Source organism: Lipophrys pholis (assembly GCF_963383615.2).
Source record: "Lipophrys pholis genome assembly, chromosome: 8".
NCBI lineage: Eukaryota > Metazoa > Chordata > Actinopteri > Blenniiformes > Blenniidae > Lipophrys > Lipophrys pholis.
Genome location: NC_137630.1, coordinates 16,847,313 through 16,868,388, shown reverse-complemented (window position 1 = coordinate 16,868,388; position 21,076 = coordinate 16,847,313). Strand labels below are relative to the sequence as shown.

The 21,076-nt window shown below is 41.0% G+C and overlaps 2 protein-coding genes across 3 annotated transcripts; one reads left to right on the top strand and one right to left on the bottom strand.

Annotated features, from left to right (window-relative positions):
* Positions 1 to 1,305: 1,305 nt before the first annotated feature.
* Positions 1,306 to 8,701, top strand: cd40 (CD40 molecule, TNF receptor superfamily member 5). Its single transcript, XM_080469949.1, has 9 exons — positions 1,306 to 1,414; positions 1,960 to 2,041; positions 3,011 to 3,133; positions 3,225 to 3,371; positions 3,736 to 3,829; positions 4,338 to 4,396; positions 4,918 to 5,016; positions 5,115 to 5,146; positions 6,203 to 8,701. The coding sequence occupies exons 1-9, from the start codon at positions 1,352 to 1,354 to the stop codon at positions 6,485 to 6,487; spliced, it is 984 nt and encodes a 327-aa protein (XP_080326075.1). The 5' UTR covers positions 1,306 to 1,351; the 3' UTR covers positions 6,488 to 8,701.
* A 1,798-nt stretch (positions 8,702 to 10,499) lies between these two features.
* On the bottom strand, positions 10,500 to 12,027 carry irx7 (iroquois homeobox 7). Of its 2 annotated transcripts, none has more exons than XM_080470192.1 (2): positions 11,778 to 12,027; positions 10,500 to 11,503 (listed from the first exon to the last, which is right to left on the bottom strand). In XM_080470192.1, exons 1-2 carry the CDS (start codon positions 11,997 to 11,999, stop codon positions 10,745 to 10,747), a joined length of 981 nt encoding a protein of 326 aa, XP_080326318.1. In that variant the 5' UTR covers positions 12,000 to 12,027; the 3' UTR covers positions 10,500 to 10,744. The 2 variants fall into 2 exon arrangements, with proteins under 2 accessions (XP_080326318.1, XP_080326317.1); XM_080470191.1 differs by having other exon boundaries at positions 10,510 to 11,515.
* Between the last annotated feature and the right edge of the window lie 9,049 nt (positions 12,028 to 21,076).

Below are 21,076 nucleotides of genomic sequence, written 5' to 3'. Positions count from 1 at the left end.
AGAACACAGGCGGGGTAATCCCGCTCCTCAACACAACACAGTGCTGACCACAGGGAGAGGTGTGGCTGAGATCAGGCAGGCAGGCATACAATTCATTTTGCATTTCTAGACAGCTGCAACAGTTTGTGGAAAGATGTCACGCGTTTCTGTGTTGCAATTGGAGGAAACACAAACTCCCACACAACTCCTCGGATTGCCCTGGTCATATTAGAGGGAAGTTTGAGTGGAGCACTGACAGTACTCAAGTACTTGTTTTCAAGTAGCTACTGTGTTTTCCAGTGCATGCAGTCGGGTCAAATGTGAAACTGAAATATTGAATAAACCGTGCATAGATTTAGAGTTTCCTAAAGTGTTTGAAAGATTGGGTCATTGTCATTCAAACTCTTCCCTTTTTATTTACGTTTATTTCAGTTTGAGGAGAGCTCATTCATCTCTTTTGCTAAGTAAGTTTCTAATTTGCTTTTTTTTTTTTTTTAATAAAAAGAAACAATAGTAACTTGTGGACAATTACCATAGCAACAAGGATTTACTTAATAGTTTACTTGTTTACTTGTTTCAGCTGGTCTTGTCTGAGCTGACAGAAGACCGACGAGCACAGTTTGCAGTCTTTTCGGTCATTGTGCTGCGAGGATCTTCATCAGAAAGTACGGAGGTAAAACATCCAAACTGCCCAGAGAAAGCCCCCAGCCTGGAATCAAACAGTGGGTCCTCTTGCAGTTGAAGCAAAACCAGTAACTGTCTAACCACAGGGGGCAAAACCAAAAGAAAGTACCTGCACTTCCTCTGAGACACATGCACCAATAGCAATCTGAACAAGTGGGTGACAGTGAGGACTGACTGTACTGCAGGCTCAATGAGAGTTCACGCATCTAAAGATGATATTCAAACCTTCTGATCATAATGAGCTTTTTTTGTGTTCATTTTTAATAAGCGAATGCCTCACATGCACTGCTTTACACAGCTGAGACTTAAAGGCACTGATGTCAACAAGTAGCCTCAAAAGCAGGTTTCAAACACTGTGGGAGGAATCTATAGAACAACATCCTCTCACGCTCAGGGAGAACGTGCAAATTCCACATGGCACACCTCTCCCCCCGCCTCATCCTCAATCCACCTCGGCACTGTGATGCTTTAATCATAATCATAATAATAATAATAATAATAATAATAAAGAAGGCTTTCGAGCTCTTGTCCTCAGGTGGTTTTACAGGAAACTGTCCAGAGAGAAACTCCGGAGTGAAAAAGCCCCACAGAATGCTCCTCCCTCCCTGGAGTTAAAGGTTCTACAGAGCAGAGCACTGCAGCTGCTCAGTGCCGCACTGCTGCTTGGAAGGAGGGGAAGAGTCTGCTAATGTCTTCATCAAGACCCATCATGTGTCTTTCGCATGTGCTGATTATTGTTTGGGCTTTCATGGTGAGTACTCTGACTCCTGCAGATTCATAGTATCTGCTCACATGAAGCGATAGATTTTGTGCTGTCATGAAAACGAGACGCGTTTTTGTTTTGCGCTTAAATCCAGATGTAATTTAAATTGAAATGTTATGAGTAAAGCTAATTAATATCCTGTCGTGTTTTACAATGATATGATCCTTAATCCGTGTTTTTTTTTTTGTGCTGAAATGGTGTTAGGGTGCATTGTCACGTGCATTAAGTTACTTTCACTTTCGTTTTCCCGGCAGCAGCAGCAGGGTGGGCTAAGCGTGACAGGGCAGGAATGACTATGCAAAATATACTTTTCTTTCTTAACAATAACAATTAAAACTGTCAAAAGACTGAAAGAAATGCACCTGACTGCTTGGTGGTGCGTTCAGAGTGCGTACATTTTGTGGGACTTTCCACCACGCCCTCCACAGAGCTCTGAGGAAGTTATTCAGCTCTCATGACACTGAAACCAAACTAGTCATTTCTACACCGTCTAGAAATCCTATAATAACGTGTCCTGGTTGCTTCTCTTGCAGACGATGGCTGCTGCTCAGCTCCATTGTGACCCCATAACTCAGTATGAGAAGGGGGGTCGTTGCTGCTTGAAGTGTGACCCAGGTATGTAAACACAAGAGCTGCAGATAATTTAGAATGTGTTGTATTGTTACAAGTTTACATTACATTTCATATTTATTGCCATTTGCAGGGGAACAAAACAGTACAGGTTCATTCAGAGGTGTGTGTGTTAATGTGTCATTCAGCTTTACAAGTGAAACTAAAGTAAAGGTACAAAAATATACAGAAGACATGCTGTACAAATAAAATAAATATAAGAACTGTGATTTGTCAGCTGGGATGTGTTCCATCATCTGGTCGGCATGGCATAGACGTGTGATAGATCATCTTTTATCTTTTTCTCAAAACTAATAGTAGTTGTGTACCTGAATCCTCACTTCACCCAGAATTAAGTTGACAGTGTTCCAGTACACCAAACTTTAATGTTCCCTAATGCACAGACACATGTAAGATTTTCTTTTGAATAGGATATGTCAATTATTTATGGTGATACGAACCATTTGAAGCCTTTCTTTCAGACTTCTTCAATATCATTGTACCATTTCATTCCCATAATCTGTGGGATCTTAAATATGTTTTGATAATAATAAACTGCCTTTAAATGAATGCTTTCTAACGGATCCGAAATGAAAGGGTCCTTGTTTTTAAAGCAGTGAAATGCACACAATAAAAACTCATTTTAAGCAGCATCAGAACACAAAACACACCTTTACTGGGTGATAGTTATGGTAATATTCAAATGACATTTCAACCGAAGCCCAGCCTCCAAACCAACATTTCCCCATTTACACCAACGTTTCCCTATTCTCCTTCTTCAGCCGCCCACCTTCTGATTGTTCCTTGTGCAGAATCAGAAGAGCTGCTTCGCATTTATCTCCAACATGTCGAGTCAAACCCCCACGTTTTCAATCTGTGCCAGTTGGTTTAGTTAGACGTCTACAATTACCAAATACAAGCCGTATATCTTGAATTAAATACCGTGCATTTACAGAGAAACGCATTATTTTCCAGGTACCCACATGTCTTCCAGCAGCACATGTGAGGAGCCGCAGTGCAAAGAATGTGAGGAGAATGAATATCAGGAAAAATACACCACTGCCACCCGATGTGAACGCCAGGAGTACTGCGACCCGAGTAAGGCCTGGTGCACTGTGTGGGATACTTACTGAGAGACCTTTCATCGGAGGGCAAACGTCTCAAAACTGGTGCCCGTCTTTTCTTTCAGATAAAAATTTCAAGTGGCGCAACCATGAGAATAAGAAGAAGCGGATCCCCTGCTTGTGTGAAGACGGCTTCCACTGCTCCAGCGAGGCGTGCCTGACCTGCGTGCCACATAGAAACTGTCCACCAGGATCCGGCGCTCGGTCACTCGGTATGACTTATGTTGCTCATAAAAATCACCAGAATGTTTACACTCTAAAAGAAGTACGTTAGGCTGAGGACTTGTTTACACGGGTGTCATTGAATGGAGAAAAAGAAAAAAAAAAACGGTGTTTTTTCAAGTTTCCATTTCTGTGTTCAGTGCTGATGTAAATGATTAAAGGCTGTATTACTGCCTCACTGTTGTTGCTCTACTTGCAGAAAAGTAGTTTATAACTATATAAAAAATCACTTACTTCCTCCACGCTGCAGGTAACAGTGCAGCCGAGAGACTGAGACTATTGATACGCCTCAGAACGTTTCAGCGCCTTTAGGAGGAGAAGTTTATTATGCCAACAATCTCCCTTGACTTTCAGGTAACCACACTCATGACACCGTGTGTGAAAAGTGTCCAGACGGTCAATTCTCCAGTAAGAACACCTGGAACAGCGTCTGTCAGAAATGGAAAGCGTGAGTACAGAAACTTACCGTATTTGTACACATAATCTGAAATTGAAGTACTTCGTAAATGAAGACAGCGGGTGTTGATACGGATAGTTTCTCACCCTCTTTGGTTAGTCTGTTGTAGAACTTGAAAGTAGTAAAGGCTTTGAACATTTGAGGTAGGATTTCCAGAAACAATCGACCCTCTTTTTTTTTTTTTTCTTTCAAACATCTCACACAAGAAAAGATGAAGGCAAAGGATGAGGTGAAAGAAAAAAATAAAAATCTTGACACTGTGATAATGACATTTATGAAGACATAAAGCAATAATTATCCTCCAAAGGAACGTCATGCTGGAGAGAAAGTCAACAAACCTCTGAGCATGGAGGTTGTTGGTTGCTTCTCTTTAGTTATCGCAGAAAGAAAGAAAAAACACACCGTTTTTTGAAGTATGGAAAAATACGCATTGATCTTTATGTGACTTTCTTGAACGTGTGAGAATCCAGGACTGATCCTGTTCTAAACCTCTTCACAGATGTGAGAACAACTTCTACGAGTCCAAACCAGGAACAGGAGAATCTGACGTCGAATGCGGTGAGTTCTGCGTGGGCGGATCCGTCGCCAAGGCTTCTCACTTTTACCTCACGCCACGTGTGCCGTTGGTGTTCAGACGCTGTGGTCTGTAGCGAAACTACACCGGGGATGAGAGTGTGTGTCGCATGAACCTCTGCTGGTTTGCGGTTTCAAGCGTGGGATGGCCAGCTTGAACTCAAAGGCTGATTACGCTGTTGTGAACAATCCACAGCGTTTTACGATGCTTCTCGTCGATCATTCACAAAAACAGACGCGGATAATCAAGAGAATCCAGTTCTATGATGAGAACAACTGTCCTGTAGTCGGTGACTGAATAGTGTAACTCTGAGGTGTGTCCTACGAAGCTAAACCTTACGTTCATGTGAGACGTGCTTGTTCTTTTACCTCAAGTGTCATTATTGACTTGAATGTTATTTTACCAGTTTTAGCGTTTATTGTGAAGAATATGTCCTGACATTCAATCTTTAATTACTTTAAAAATGGCAAACCTGACTTGTTTCTCTTTTATGCTTGTTTACCAGAGCCAACCAGGAAATATGTAATCTCGGCTGTGGTGATCTCCACTATTGCATTACTGGTAATCATAGTCGTTGGGATTATCATCTTCTACAAAAGACAAAGTAAGTTCTGCTCTAAACAAGCGCTCAACACAGATTTACCATTTCAAATTTCACTGATCCGCTGATGTACTTTTCTTTCCTTACTGTTTTTCTGTTAGGTAAACAAGGATATCATAATGTGAACCCAAAGGTAAATATAATTTGTGTCTGGATTTGTTCTGTGCGTATATGCTGCATAAAATGCATCGTAGGAAATGAAGTCATTACACTCATTACAAAATGGATAATGTTGCTTCAGACAGTGCAGGTCGGAATTACATCAAATCATAATCAACATGATAGTACTATTAATAGTAATACCAATTGTAATACACTCCATTGTGTAATAAATAATAAAAGCTAATTTTCCATGATGTTACAGATCAGTTAATGAACAGTTAATTCAGCTCAGGAGAAAGATCTCATTTTGACACTGTTGAGTCGTAGTTTGCTATCCGGCCTCGCAGTGAGAAAAACCCTGGTTCCATTCAGGCCAAGGTCTCTCTGGAGTTTGCATGTTCTTCCAATGCATGTATGAGTGAGCCATACCTTTTATACACTATGAATTATGAATCAACCTTGACCTCACACACACACACACACACACACAGGCTTTCACACAGGATCGTAAAATCTAAAGTATTTCCTTAAAAAAAAAAATCTTCATGTTCTTTTTTTTCCCTTTAAAGACAATTGAAAGTTTGACCGCATCCAGCTTAACACGGGGCAGTGATCATGTCGAAAAGCAGTTTTGTTTCACGTCAAATTTAGCAGGCGACCCAACGGGAATATACAAATCATTTTCACATGCTCCAAACACAATCCTATTCAATTAGAGACGACCACACCCATACGGTGCTTTTTTAATTCTAGATTCATGTTGGACAGTATTTCTTTGCCATTTAATGCCACACACACAAAACTATGCCACACATGAACGCAGAGACTCCATCGATTTTTAGAATAGAAATGAATGTACAGTATATGCTTTTTATACCAAAGCTAAAGAATAGGCTTGGTTTAAATTTTTTTTCAATTGATTTTCTTTTGATGTTTATTCTTTAACTGAATTGATCCAGAAGATGAAAAACAAATCCCCACAAGTGTAAAAAAACAGTGAAAATGAAACTGTGCCTGTGTCGTGTTGCTTTCTATTCTCACGTCTTAAAACACAGACTTTTTTCATGTACTGTGATATTTTTCGCAGAGCAACATTGAAGCCCACCCGGAAGAGACGCTGATAGATTGTGAGGGGGTGGTGCCGAAGAATCCAGAGGAGAACGAGGACGAGCCGAGCCTGCTCCAGCCGAGCCTGTCCCAGTCGAGCTTGCCCCAGTCGAGCCTGCCCCAGTCGAGCCTGCCCCAGTCGAGCCTGTCCGAACAAGCTGGTGTCACTGCCAATGGAAACTTTGTGGTTCAGGAGATGGGAAAGATGGACGTCCTCCCTCGACAGGAGTCACAAACAGACACAACCGAAAGCTTTTGTTCCTGAAGTGTTATTCTTTTCTTTTCTTTTTTCTTTTTTCTTTCTCTTTAAAGACACCTCAGTTTCACAGTTCCATCTCACCAAGATTTCGGAAAACAATGAGGTGTCTTTTTTTTTTTTTTTTTGCATTTTAGTGACCATCTCTAGCCCTCCCTGAAGATAAATGGTGGCCCTGTATAGTTGTTTACGCTGGACCAGAGAGTGTTTGTGGGTGTTGTCCGAAGTCGGAGTAGTTTTCACCCACGCAGGTGGAGCTCCCAAAAGAGTCCTGAAATCTGGTCCAGGCGTGATAGTGCCCCGCCACCTCAAGCCCAAGCTGGAGCCTATCGAATTGGAAACCCCTCCCTGGTCTGCCTGAATGCTTCACCCCAGTCGTGGGTCTTTGACGTGTGTTAAAAACATGCTCCACGGGTGTGGGGCTTGGAAAGGAGTATGAGTATGAGGTGTGTGTGTGTGTGTGTGTGGGGTGATTGTGGTGTGATTTAGGAGGCGAAGCAAGTGTGGGTTGAGCTGGCCTGACCAGGGAAGAACAGGGCAAGGAAATGTAGCCAACAGCCCGCCCAGCAAGGCGTGCACCCCGAGCGCAAAGAGTTGACTGTACAGAAAGGCCCCCGGGAAGACCGACGACCCCAAACTCCCACTCCGACACGGACCGAGACGCTGAGCCCAGCCTACCGACGCTGGCGCCCACTCCAGCACCATCACATGCTGGCCAACAAAGAGGGCCCGCCCCCGCAACAAGACCCAGCAGCCCCACAGATGAAAAGATGACGCATCCCAGCCTCGCAACCCAAGAAGGCAATTGGCCCGACGAACCCCACCAAGCCACGGACGAGCTCCCCAGGAAGAAGGGGGGAAAAGAAAAAGTAAAGATACCATCAAGACATTATCAAGAGTCCCTGGATGGGTGATACAAATGATTCCTCACATTGTTCTGGAATAGATCTAAATGATGAGAAGCAAAACTCACCCAAAACCCATGCATTCTAACCCTAACCCTAATATTCAATATGTACCACACCCTGGTCCAATTTTACCCGTTTTATTTATTTATTTATTCAATATTTTTGCAATATGGCATCCACTAACAGACAAATAGTATCTTAACTAATATTTAAAGATTTAAGAAATGGGGACCATTTTTCTGTGACGTCAATCAATCACTGTTTTTTGGCAGCAGTGAAACGTACTCCCATCAAAAGACTCTGCCGATATTGATATTTTTCCAGTTTAGCAGGATTTTTTCCTGAGCGATGGTGAGAGCTTTAAGTAGTGGATGTGCTAACTTGTTTGTGACGGCAGCTGTGGTTAGATGACCACTTAGACACACGCTGGTAGATAGGCGAATGTTGTTTCGTTTTTTTCCTGGGTTATCCCAGGTTGGGGAGAAAGCACAAGGTTCCAGAGTGGATCCTGGAATTTCTAGACTTTTCCACCATGCAGACAGTCCAGAAGCAATCGGTGTTATTCAACTCTGAATGGAGCCTGCTGTGTGGTCTTGTACAGAGTCTGAAAATCCATAAAGATGTATATATTTGCAAAGTGTGTAAACATTAAGGTGTAAATGTCCTGAAACAATTTACAACAATTTTGTAGTATAGGAAACCGTCTTTAGTAAATGTGATTTAATTTTGCACTTGTACAGCTTGTGTGAATTTGCAAGAAAACTGATGATTTTATTTTTGTCATTAGTTGCAGCAAACATGGTTCTTTTTCAGCTTTTTTTTTTTTTTTTTTTTTTTGATTAATGAGCACATTGACAAAAAAATGTATTCCAAGGCATATTAAGAAACGCATTCAACCACCATTGCATAGTTTGTAGCAGCACATTGTGGTGGCTGCAAACAATATCACACTACTAAAGGTACAAACTGTGACTGAAAACATCAAACACAAATCTCTGTAAGATATATCGAAGCTAATTAAAGGAGCAACATGCTACAAATTTTAATCAGTATGTATGAATTTAATGTTTTTATTTTCACAAAATAAATTATAATAATTTGTAGTACTTTTAAATGTTCAGAAAGCTTAAAGTGGTCATGAAATGTGAACCAGCAAAGGCTTTATTTGTGAATTGTAATGTATGGTGGCGTATTTGGTCAGTGTTGTGCATCCTACTAATAATTGATTATTATTTACTGGTATTCATTTCTTCACAGTGTATGGGTTACTGAAAATAAATAAAGCTATGAACAACCTGGGCGAGAAAACCCATGTTTTTGCACATGACTGTTTTATTGTAGTGTTGCTGTGACACATTGGTTCATCTAGGCCGTTTCTACATTTGCATATTTCTTGGTTGTCAAGACGTTTAAATTTTATTCAAGGTCAAGTAAGTATAGCCAGATGATTACCCAACTAAGTGCACAATGACAACACTTTTACAGCAAATTCCATACATAAAATGCAGCTAGTATTCAGAGATATTCTCCCATAACCATACACAAACAGTTGACTATCAGCAGTGTTGTGCAAGTTACTGAGAATTAGAAAGTGGTTGCAGTTAATCGTTAAAAAGCTGAGGATGTACTAACATTTCAAGAATATGACTAGTGAGATACTTTCTCCCTCTGTAAGGCCATTTAAAAAAATAATGCACACAGTTATTGTATTGGGGGGGTAAGATGCCCTATAATCTGAGGTTAATGTTTGCAACTCAATCCAGTGAGAAGAAGCAGCAACAAAAAAGCCACTATGCGTATTGTGTCAGAGGCACAGTCGCTCTCAGTTGGAAATATTGAGAGTGGCTGCCAGGAGAACTGATTTAGATCAAGATTAATGAGTCGCTCCCCCTCCTACTCTTCTTTAATTTGGATTTCTCTTCTTAATTTTAGCCACTTATTTGCAAAGGCTGGATCTAATGTTAGTCTCTTTACCACCAACTCCAAACCTGGACTACAGGACGAATCACCAGAGATCTTGAACTGAGGTTGTCAAAATAGAATTTACATATTTTCACAGTTCAAAGGTGCACCTGGAAAACTGTCCAATGGTTGATTTCAATATGATATAGAAAGCTCCTGCTTTTGTATGTTGTGAGAGTGAAGTGTTTGGCTGTTTTGGAACATTGGAGATCTGAGAGGTCCACAGCCTTACTGATGAAAAGACACAATGAATCTTTAAATATTGGAAAAAAGTTTAAAAGAGGTTGCTTTTCATATCATAAACTCCATCTTTTATCATATATTATGTTAATTATGTATTGGCTTTTTTTATTTTGTGAGAGGAAAGCTTTAAGGGTATTTCATTGTACAGAAATTAAAAATGACCAAATCTGCTGTGGCTGTAGTAACTTTTGATTTCCTCAAAGAGGCGCTAAAAGCTCAGTGTTTTGGAGTGCTGTATCACGACAGCCTCACTGAAGGGTGGCAAAATTTAATATAAAACTTTGAAAAATAACAAAAAAAAAGATAGAGGTGGTCACTGTAAATAAAGAGGAGGGAAATAAATAACAACAAAACATTTTCTATCATTTGTCATGACGATTTTGAAGTTTCAAGGCATTGCTGCAATAAAGGGGCTCAGATGGGTGCTAATCTGCTCTGTGTGCGTCCCTGTTAGTGGGGATTTGTATGGAAAGGTGAGGCCAAAGGATTTAAATCCCGTGCATGGCTCCCAGGGGTGTTCTCATTATCTGCAGATAAAGGTAAACCCTTTGAATTTACATGGAAACTAGTGTGGCTGGGGGTAAAGATTTCACTCCATACATCAGTTTTCTTAAGGCCTAATGGAGGTTATTTTAAATAATGGAGACATTTTTATTCGGGGGTTAATGTTCAAAGAATATTTGATCCAGAGTGTTGTTCAACTGTAGCAGCATCTCTTTCGTTTTCAGAGGTTTAACTCAGTTTAGTTGGATGTGCAAACTAACTCATAATAGCAATCCTATTTGTATTCCCATAAGTTAACAACAAATAAAGCCGTGAATCCCCGTAAGAATATGAAATAAGATTTAAAGAATTTCATTTATTTAAAGAATTTGAAGGAAAAAAAAGTGGCAAAATTACGCGAGAATCCGAAGGTTTACTTAGGCAAAAATATTTATTTCAAGAGTTGACAAGGAAACATAATTTACAGCTTGTTGGACAAAAATACATCTACATTTATTTACAGTAACACAACGTGTTTTCATCTTTGGTCTCACAACTGATTTAATCCCATCGCAAACTTCAGGAGATCCCTGAGAATCTGAAGGTTTAAAGTGCAAAATGTGTGGAAGGTGGGAAGAAATGTTTTGCCATTTCCCGTCTAAAAGCCCATTTAAACGACCTCATACGTCGTGTAACACGACGGAACAATCAGTCCGTGTCTTGAAGCCCACTCTGCCCACAGTTTCCCGGCGGGGTGGTAAATACTGTCCACGGGTTTCTTCACGGTCTCCGAGGTGGCGGTTTCAGCCAAAGACCAGATTTTGGGTTTTTGGCTGCTGGTGTTGTCTTTACTTTCCAAAGCGGATGGATTGTGCTCAGAGTCACTGCTTTCAACTTTCTTTACAAGTCCTACGTGTTGGCTTTCGCCGCCTGGCTGACGCGCCTTCTCCAAACGCGCGTCCACAGGTGCGGAGCAGTCCTCCGCGGCCTGCGCGCAGGCGGCTGCGCGCTCACTTTCAGCCTCTGCCTCACCGTCCAGGCGACATTTCTGCAAAGCACCATCCTCTTCGTCGCTGTCTGCCTCCTGCTCGTCATCCTCCTCCTCGTCAGATTTCCCCCTGGTCGCCCAGCTGACGCGGTTCTCCTTCTTCAGGCGCCGCCTCGCGTTGGCGAACCATGTGGAGACCTGCGTGAGGCTCATTTTGGTGATGATAGCGAGCATGATTTTCTCCCCTTTGGTGGGGTACGGATTCTTCAGGTGCTCGTTCAGCCAGGCCTTCAGCGCGCCGGTGCTCTCTCGGGTGGCTACCTTGGCGACCCTGACGGGGTCCTCGACCACTCCCGGGCGGTACGGGGGGTAGAACGGAGCTCCACGCCCCAGGAGAGCGTGGTGGTAAGGGGACGTGGCCTTCAGTTCAAAAGCGCTGTTCTGGAGAAGAGACTGTGAGTTAGAGACAATAAGCATGAAGAAGCAAAACAATCAAATGTGCAAGTGAGTCAAACATAAATGCCAAGAGTGGAGGAATCCCTTAACATAAGAACATTGTGACTCCATAAGAAGTTGCAGTGAGTAAAAATCAAAAATTAAGTTCATACTATTCAACTATTTGCATTATCGAGGTCGCAGGATTTTAATGATAATCCATGAAGCATCTTTGAATTTCAATGTTATGTCCAATAGATTTTGGTAATCATCAACTCACCATGTGTGCGATGTGCCTGTGGTGCGGATATGGGATGAAGTTGTATCCCTGTAGTCCCGAGTATGTTATGGGAACCCCAGCTGCCATCGCTGCCAAATGCTGAGCCTGCTGCTGCGTCTGCACACCCGTCGGGCATCCCAACACCGGGATCTGATATCCAGTTGTCATACTGACGTTTCTCTCCAAGAAGAAGTTGCCAAATCCAGTTTGCGATGCGGGCATCTTTCCCGTGTGCGTCCCAACTACGCGTCTGAGTGGCGGCGCAACCTCCTGAGCCTATTTATACACACCCAACGACAAGCGTGAGAGAGAGAGAGCGAGAGTGTGTGTGTGTGTGTGTGTGTGTGTGTGTGGGGGGGGGGGGGGGGGGGGGGGGGGTGTTGACTGACACCTACGTTCAAAAGACCTGCAGCTTTCACTGGAAACAAATCCCATCAAAGCAGCTCTCCGCTGTTCCTTTTAGCGGAGAGGTTAAATATGCACTCCATAACGCAACACGGTCATTTCTGCAAGGAACTTTAGTTTCAATTCAAATCCACCAATTCGGAAGAGTGAATACAATTATACAGACGCGTCCACACACAACCTCCTCCATATTTTGTTCCAAATTAGAAAAGAGTATTGCGATTCCTTTTTTGTTTGGATAAAGACGCAGGCTAAGCAACAGTTTATGTTTCAAAAACTAAAAGGCTGCACGATGCAACTTCATAAATGGCACGAGTGACATTTGGGAAGATTTATGAAAATAGTTAGCATTTCACTTGGTGTCACGAAGGGAAGGCTTTGATGTATTTTTATTTGACGAATTTCACACTCGTCGCGTTTCGCACTAATTGCCGGAGAGCTTCGAAAAATCCCCCGATTCCAGTTGGCAACATCCTGCCAGTCTCCGGAGCTGCTTGTGACACTTGATTACCACAGGACCTGTCACTTTGGGAATTCAATTAACTATGTTAATCTAAAAAAACACTCTTAATAAGCAAAAAATTTACTTTTTACGCACGCGTAAAAATTCAGCTTTTACGCACGAATAGAAGTGGCGCAATTATAGGAGTGTGGGGCATTCAGCGTTACCTTTTTGCAAGTGTTTTAAGAACTAGTTGAAAAAACTACAATGGCTATATTCAGTAGCACTTCCAGCTGAGTCTTTTTATTTGTTAATTTATAGAATGGATAAATGGACAAAGTGCATCTTTGAATGTCAGATTGTTTTGTTGTGCCAGTTTCGGCTACAGCAAACGCTTGAATGGGCCTAATTAAATGAAGTTAAGCGAAACAGGTGTTGACTAATGTATATGATAATTGTGAGATAACAGATGCTTTGCGCGCGCGCGCGCGCGCGCGTCTGTGGAGGAGGGTTGATCGTGATAAGAGTTCTTACACTTCTTATTCCGCTGTCCCCCTCTCATGCCCTTCAAAAGAAGCGCGGTTAAGCTCGGGGTTTTGCGTTCAAAGGCGCCGTGGCTTCTCATATCTCCTATAATTTGACTGTTTTATCAATGATATTAAAGGTGTGGTTCTGTTAGCGGAGCAGGAGGTATTTATTTTAACGTGGAAAAAATCTCAAAACGTTACGAAAAAGAGAGAGACATTTTAAAACTTGTAGTTTGCAATAAAACTTGACAAACCTATGTGTGCATTGAATTTGTATCACAAACCTACATCATCTGAACAGATTGTATTGTACTTGAGTACAATAAACACTAAAAAGCAAACAACCTTTGACAAATAAATGTGGCAACACTTTTTGACACTCATGTGTCTGCTGTAGGCTATACAATGCTGGAAACGACCACATCTCGGAGCCCTGCAGGACTGCATGCAAGTGATAGAACATATCTGCCACGACAAGGGAATTCTTGAACAGTAGTACTTGTGAATTGAGTTTAAAAATATACTTCAAAGCTCAGAATTAAACAAGGAAATTCATCTTCAGCTAAAATTCATGTCAATAGATGCCCTTCGAGCTGTTAAAGTAGAACTTTGTCAAACTGCTTCAACCTCTGAGCTGATTGTGTTGAGACTAAAAAGTGCAATTATCCAAAGAAATAAAGCAGGATGTGAATGAAGAAAAGATTGCCAGCAATTTCACTAAAGAAAAGTAGCGGCATGCCCATGCATTGTGAGTACAATGTTTAAGAAAACTTCACATGGTTGAACCTTGCAGGAATGCATGCTCACTAAAATGGCCACACAGAAGAAAAGAAGAACTTTAACTGTTCTCACTTCCAAGCTTTGAGACCTCGGAAAATGCAGAATATTGATCATTATGTGTCTAAATAAAAAAAAACCAAGATTTACTTTTGAATAGAAAAGTCAAATTGTGATATTTCATTTATGTGTATTTTCTGTTGCATTTCTTACGTTTTAATGGGCATTGACGAGCTGGTCATTCCTATGTTGCTCTTAGTTTTGGAGTTTTTTCTGATTTTGGGAGGTCTTGTGTTTCATCGTTTGTGCCACCGAAGATGAAAATATGTGAATTGTTGGACTTTGCCAAAACATTTGGTCACTAATGTTTTCAGTAATGTTTTGACGTTTAATATTTGGTTACCCAAATGTGGGGAAAGAGAACTGCTGGTGGAAGCAACCGTTTAAAAAATGTTGTGAAAGGGGGAGGAGGCAAGGGAGGAATTTATTTGGGTGGAGTTCACATAGCCTAAAGCAAATTTGTACAAGAGCAACAATGGGCCGACTATAGAGCAAAGAGAAAAAGGGCTTATGGCATCAGGAGTCGACATCTCGCAACACAAACAGCTCAGGGCTGCAGCTTTTGTCGACTTTCTTTTCATTCTCTTGGTGCTCTGGCAGCTCAGCCTCGGAGCAGGTGTTGGTTCTGCTCCAACAGGTTTCTGGTTCCCGTGTTTGCCGTTAGGATGTCAGTCGTTTACAGGAGAGGAAAGAAAATGACCAAATGGAAGACGATTGTCCCTCAGCACCAAAACAGATAAGAGCAGAGAGGATGGAGTGATCCTTATCTCCGATAACACCTGAGCCACAATGCTTCCAATCCGCCTCTATCTACACGTTTGCTGCATATCCCACATTTCAAGTTGCTCAGCACGCCGCAAAGTCAGCGCCGGGGTTGGATATGGGAACAAATGACAGTGTAAGTGGCGTGTGGAGCAAGGTCGAGACAATAGGCTGAGGTGGGACTTCAATTACAGGCCGTCCCCGACCTGCCGGCTGACAAAGGGACTAAACATGCAATTAGAATAGCTGGTGTGAACAAGACGACAAAAGCCCAGAGAGAATCCGCAGAGTAAACACCTTCTGCTTGTTAGTTTACTTTGGACGACGTTAAAATCTGAGAAAGTTGAGAGAAACTCTGAGAAAGTGAAACCACGTAGAAGGTTCTTAACATGGAAGATGAGTGTTTTCAGTGTGAAGTGGCTCTGCAGGATATTTCAGGCTCATCATCAAATTTGATAACTTCCCGTTTTATTTCAAACTGACAATTATGAGATCATGACAGTCACAGATTTTTTATGACAAGCTGAAATCAGGCGTTGTGAGTAGAATTTAGGTAAATATTGACAAAGAAAGACACTTCTCCTGTATCGACATAAACACTGGTGTGTTTTGACCTTTATTTGTTGATAAAAGCCTTAAACTCAGCTCATTTCAATCAATACTTGATCAGTCAAACTCAAACTTTATTTGTATCGCGTGTGTCACACAAGAGTAAAACTACTTTTACATATTACAAAAAGATCAAATCAAAGAAGTAAGGCAGTACCCACAAAACAAGTGATAATACACATTGGAGGCATGTTTAGCAACCTTTGTTGTAAATAATTCTAGAAAAGATCAGATTTTATTTTTGCTTTTTACTGAAATCCAAGAACGATATATACCATTTTGACACATATATATATATATATATATATATATATATAGTATATATTATATTATTACAAAAACTTTAAATATGTGCTTTGATCAGTTTTGCACCTTTCCCGCAAATGTAGATAGAAACACATTATGCTGTTAATTATTAGGCTTCTCTGATTTTTAAAGATTTTCAGAATTGCACATTTTCCACCATCTGAGAAGTTGATCCCATTCAGACATTTTTTTGCAACTATAATTATGAGAAATATCTTATTTTGGTCAGATTTTCACTTGATAAAAAGATTTTATTCTTCATAAATGACCATTTTTGTGTTCATATTGAATTTAAAATGAAGTATTTCAATGTATGCTACATAACGGGTTAAAGGTGTAAAAAATAAGATGAAATCACACATATTTAGTTCTTTACAGCCATATATCATTTCATCTAGGACAGTCCTACATCCCTGTTTGCACATCAACACCGTGCATTACTACCTCTCCAAATCTAATAAAGTTTTCCTTTTTTATTTAATCCTGCGCTGTCCCACCACTTACACTTATTAAAATACGTGGAAATTGAACATTTTAGACTCAAGGTGCTAATGATGTGGCGCTCAGATACAACGTGAAGTGTTGAAGATATAATCAAATAACTTGCGCAGGGGGAATGATTTGACCAATATCAGTGATATTTCAATATTTCTGTTAAAAAACCTGATATTGTCTTTAGTCATCCGTGAAGACCGCCAATGTGTTATTTACAAAATGACTGAGCACACACGACTCATTGGGCTTGCTGGGTGCATCTCTGTGAATACGCAGTGTCACCTGCAGTGGGTTAGGCACAATTATTCACATTTCATCCTACGGAAATACACAAGTTACCAAATGTGGCCAGGAAGGGTTCATTTTTGATCTTGAGTCTGGTGAATCCGAGTTGTGTCTGGAACAACATAAAAACGATCCATGTGTACATCGCAGTGACTCAGTATGGCCAACTCAAATCAACACATCAACAAGGATAATCGAGAATTAATGTTTGATACAACAAACTGAAACCCTTTAAAACCACAGGCGCCCAGTGTTAGGGGGAAGGTGAAAAGTTTCACCACAAATAGTATAAATCGATGAACTAATCGTGCAAAAACATAGTGATGGGAGACATTATATTAAACTAGAGGACCTTGTAGGAATTTTGAATTCAGTTTTGAACTCTCCAAACACAACTCCAACATCCATTTTCAGGTTTTTAACAAAAACCTAAAAAAAAATAGTGTCCTTTTCAAAGAGATAATTAAGTATTCTGAAACAGTTTTACTTCTAATTATTTCTTGTAAATTTAAAGAAATGTGGGAGGTACCTAATACAATCGTTAAAAATATGGTTGCAAGCGCTTATAACCTTTTTAAAAAATGATTTTAACACTCGTTTATGAATATTTCAAGCCTGAGTTACTGTTTTACAACATATTGAGGTCAATTTCCTAAATTATTTTCTTTTTCTATCGCTTTTTTGCCCATGAAGGATGTTTTTTAAAATTTTTATTGTAAATTTGTGACAATTTGTGGCACTTCTTTTACCACACTTCTGTCTTTTTGGCCTTTTTCTTTTGTGTTACTGCACCTAATTCAAGATATCTCTGTGTTTGAGACTTTTTTAACATCATTATCAATTAACACTCATATTAAATGAAACAAATTAAAGCCAAAATCATATCATGCATACATTTCTTAATTTCTAGCTATCGAAAAAAAACATCACACTGCATGTAAAATATAATGTAATCTTGTTCTCACGTCACATGCTGTTTTACAATTGATGCATTTGCAAAAAATAAGGTCGTCTAATGTATTATTGGATGCATTTGGTGAATGATTGAATACTGCCAGTGTTATAAAGGGATGTGTTCAAGCACATTTTGTCCATATTGATAAGAGATATACTGTACATCATAATGAGGATAACTAGGCCTAAGAGATGCTTTAGCAAAGCTGAGGAGGAAAGCACAGAAATGTGAATTAGAAATGTCACCATGTTATACACGATACAGAATATATACAGTAAGCAAGGGAAGAAAAGAAATTGAGGGATATTTTAAGGGATGAACTATGTATATTCCTGCAACTGAAAGAGCTATGCAGCAAAACTGAAACTCTCTGATTTGACTAACAGTTTTGTATTTTCACTGATAAAATGTCAACCAAAGTGTATAAATGAACCCTGTGAAGAGGAGAACGTCGATCGACAACACCTCCATGAAGCCTCCGAGCAGAATTCCTGTCTTGCTTCCTAATGGGATTTTCCTGGGGCACCAACACAAATGGAGAGATGTAAGCAGAGTGTGAATGTTATCAAGCGCTCCCACCTCTTTACTATCTGTCCCCCTCTTCCCAGACCCCCTTCCACTCTTTGTCCTTTGTCATTACTCTTATCAGGACCACTCTATCATTCTTTCAAAATAGTCGTGGCACTGAAACCGCTTGCAAATGTAAGTATGTCTTTGTTTGGGGGGCCGGGCCTGCGGCCCGCCTCTCCGCTCCCTCCCGGGTGCAGGCTGATTGACGGCCCTCCGCTGGGTGAGTGACAGGCGGCGTTAGTTAAACTGTGATGGCCTGTGTGACAGCTGCTGCTGCTGCTGCCATCTTCCCCTGTGTGTGTGCGTGTGGTGTGTGTGTGTGTGTGTGTGTGTGTGTGTGTGTGTGTGTGTGTGTGTGTGTGTGTGTGTGTGTGTGTGTGTGTGTGTGTGTGTGTGTGTGTGTGCGTGCGCCAAGGGCCCCCAGGATCCTTCAGCTGGAGGCCCGGCCCAGTTTGCTGCAGCCTGGTCAGAGGGGGGTCCCCCGGTGTGCTCGTTGTTGCAGATCAGCTTGTTATCTCGCTGCGGCCTGTTCCTCCACCTGAGCTGCAAGTTTCCTCCGCACACATGTACAAAATGACGAAGGCGGGGAGGCTCTTCTTCAACGCTCAGGGGCAGGACGGCCAACTGAGCTGTTTATCGAGCCAAAAACAAGCTGTTTCCATCAGATAAAGTCAATCCAATCATCTTCATATGAACCTTTTTGTTTTTTTTAAACATGTTTTTAGTTTTTCATCCCCTTGTATAAGAATTCTTTCTCCAAAAAATACACTGAAACTCTCTGCAGTTTCCACAAGAAAACCTACAAATATAAGCATGTAACTGAAGGTTTTGATCAGTCTAAACTCATTTTAGTTAAAGTTTGATCTCAAATGCGTCAGAACAGCAATAACATAGCATTGAGACCAATAAATAAGATTAACATTAAGATTAGAATTCCTATTCCTTTTTGGTCATTGCATACACAATGAAATTCAAGTACAGAAACAATATTTGGAGTTAGTTATAAAAACGACAAAGCCGTATGTTAAAAACTAGAATTGCACGCACATCATCTGTTATCTTGGTACACTGGCACACTCACAGTGTGTGTTCACAGGTAAGTAGTCATTGCATATAGTTTGTCAGTTTGTCTCAAGTTTATGTGAAGGTCATTGTCAGGTGTTAACCTGACAACAAACACATTGAAAATCTAAAAAAAAAAAAAAAGAAAAAGCGCTTTGGTTTGAGAAACAGCAACTTCGTTTATAAAAAAAAAAAGAAAGAAGAAAAAAAAAAGAAAGAAATTTGGCATTAGGCCGGTTGGTCCCTCTATTGGGCCCCTTTTAGCCTGCAGGCTGCATGTTTGACACCCTTGTGGAAACTATTATTGTGCAGATTTTGTTGGCATTTTGCTTGAAAGCAAAGGCTACACGTTATCTTTCCCATTATTGCTCATTGTATTATTGGTTTTTATCAAATGTGCACCTAAAATTTTAAATATTTGCATTTATTATTTCATTTTTATTATGAACATTTCATTGTATTTCAACAGTTTTATTGGCCAGTGGAATAATAACGAGAGATATTTTCTTTAGATGGCACGGCAGCGCATTCTGCTCCATTTGTTACAAGTTGTAACCTTAATAAACTCGGAATTGGATCAACATGTCCTGGCATGTTTTTTGAAAGCAGAAGTTACTGCAGTGTGTCCCAAAGAAACGCTCCAACACACCCTGGAAGAACTCTGCCACTTTAGGACTCATTCATGAAGAATCACTCATTTGGCAAAAGAAAGTCTGCTGCCGAGAAATGGGAACTTACTGTATAAATGTGGTTCTTCTCTCACACAGTATAATACGGTGGATGTGGATGAAACTCAAATTCTGAAATGGTACTAACAGATGCTAAAAGTGTATTTTTTACACAGCACTCATCAGACAATACTATGCCAATTTTACAAACGATATAAAAATTTAACAGGACATGGTGACATTTGAGACGCTATTCTCTCTGACTTGACCTAAACTAATTACAGAATGTAAATAATAATGGAAACGCCTTCGTTAGTTTAAAGAGAAAAAAAAAGAAGAAGTGTGAATTCAATCCTTAATATTAACAAACTATTCTGTGTTGTTTCTGTAAGTTCTTATGAACTGATGGGACTTTTTATTTCGACAAGGCAGATGCCTTATTTTTAGTGCCTTTGCAATTCTTTCTCCCGGAATGCATCTCTTTCTTTTGCTTCACTTACGACAATTAAAACACACAGACTCAGTTTTCCGCGTCCACTTCAGAGTTGAACAAGCTGAAGTTCGTGCGTGTATTATTTTCCCTCTCCAGCCTCACAGAGGGCAGCTAATGAGGTTATTGGGCATCTGTGACGTGACATCTACATTTTGGCCTATTTGTGAAACAATGGTGACAAGGAAGCCGGGGACATTGGGCTCTGTGTTTTCCAACTCGAAATAACAAAGCCGAGCGGCCGCTGGTGGGAGGCTGCGCTCTCATGGAAATGAGCAACCGAACCAACAATGTAGCGCCTAATCTCTTCAGAGAGAGGAATCAGTTACACAGCAGTATGCACCCCTCAATGCTTTTCATTAGAGTCAGCGTGCTATTGAAACAGTTACTCCACCCCCCCAACCCCCCCCCCCCCCCCCCCCCACCAACACACACACACACACACACACACACACACACACACACACACACACACACACACACACACACACACACACACACACACACACACACACACACACACACGGCCCTCGTGTGTAGCCACAGGCCTTACTCACACATGCACTAGATACAAGGTAGCGCCCCCAACAACAGAAGGGTTGAAATAAGTGGGGCAGAGGGTGGTATGGGGGTGCAAGGGCCTCAAAGCATCGGATTAGAGTTAATGTGCCCTCCCTGGGTTATAATCTCTTCAGAGGGGGACTTTGTTTGAGGGGCTTGAGGGCAGTAAGATAAGTATCTATTACAGAACCCCCCCCACTACCACCTCCTTCACTCCCAACATCTCCGCTTCAAAAATGAAGCACAAAAACACTTGCCTCTGGTTCCCCTCTGTGTCGTCTGATATCCAGGACCCAAAAGCAAGTGCTGCCCTTTTCAGCTAATC

Coding starts and splice junctions, on each gene's coding strand:
- irx7 (XM_080470191.1), bottom strand. CDS start 11,999: ATGCCCGCATCGCAAACTGGATTTGGCAACTTCTTCTTGGAGAGAAAC. Junction 11,516..11,777: donor ACAGGCACATCGCACACATG/GTGAGTTGATGA, acceptor TCTAACTCACAG/TCTCTTCTCCAGAACAGCGC.
- cd40 (XM_080469949.1), top strand. CDS start 1,352: ATGTCTTCATCAAGACCCATCATGTGTCTTTCGCATGTGCTGATTATT. Junction 3,134..3,224: donor CCAGGAGTACTGCGACCCGA/GTAAGGCCTGGT, acceptor CTTTTCTTTCAG/ATAAAAATTTCAAGTGGCGC. Junction 5,017..5,114: donor CATCTTCTACAAAAGACAAA/GTAAGTTCTGCT, acceptor TTTTTCTGTTAG/GTAAACAAGGATATCATAAT.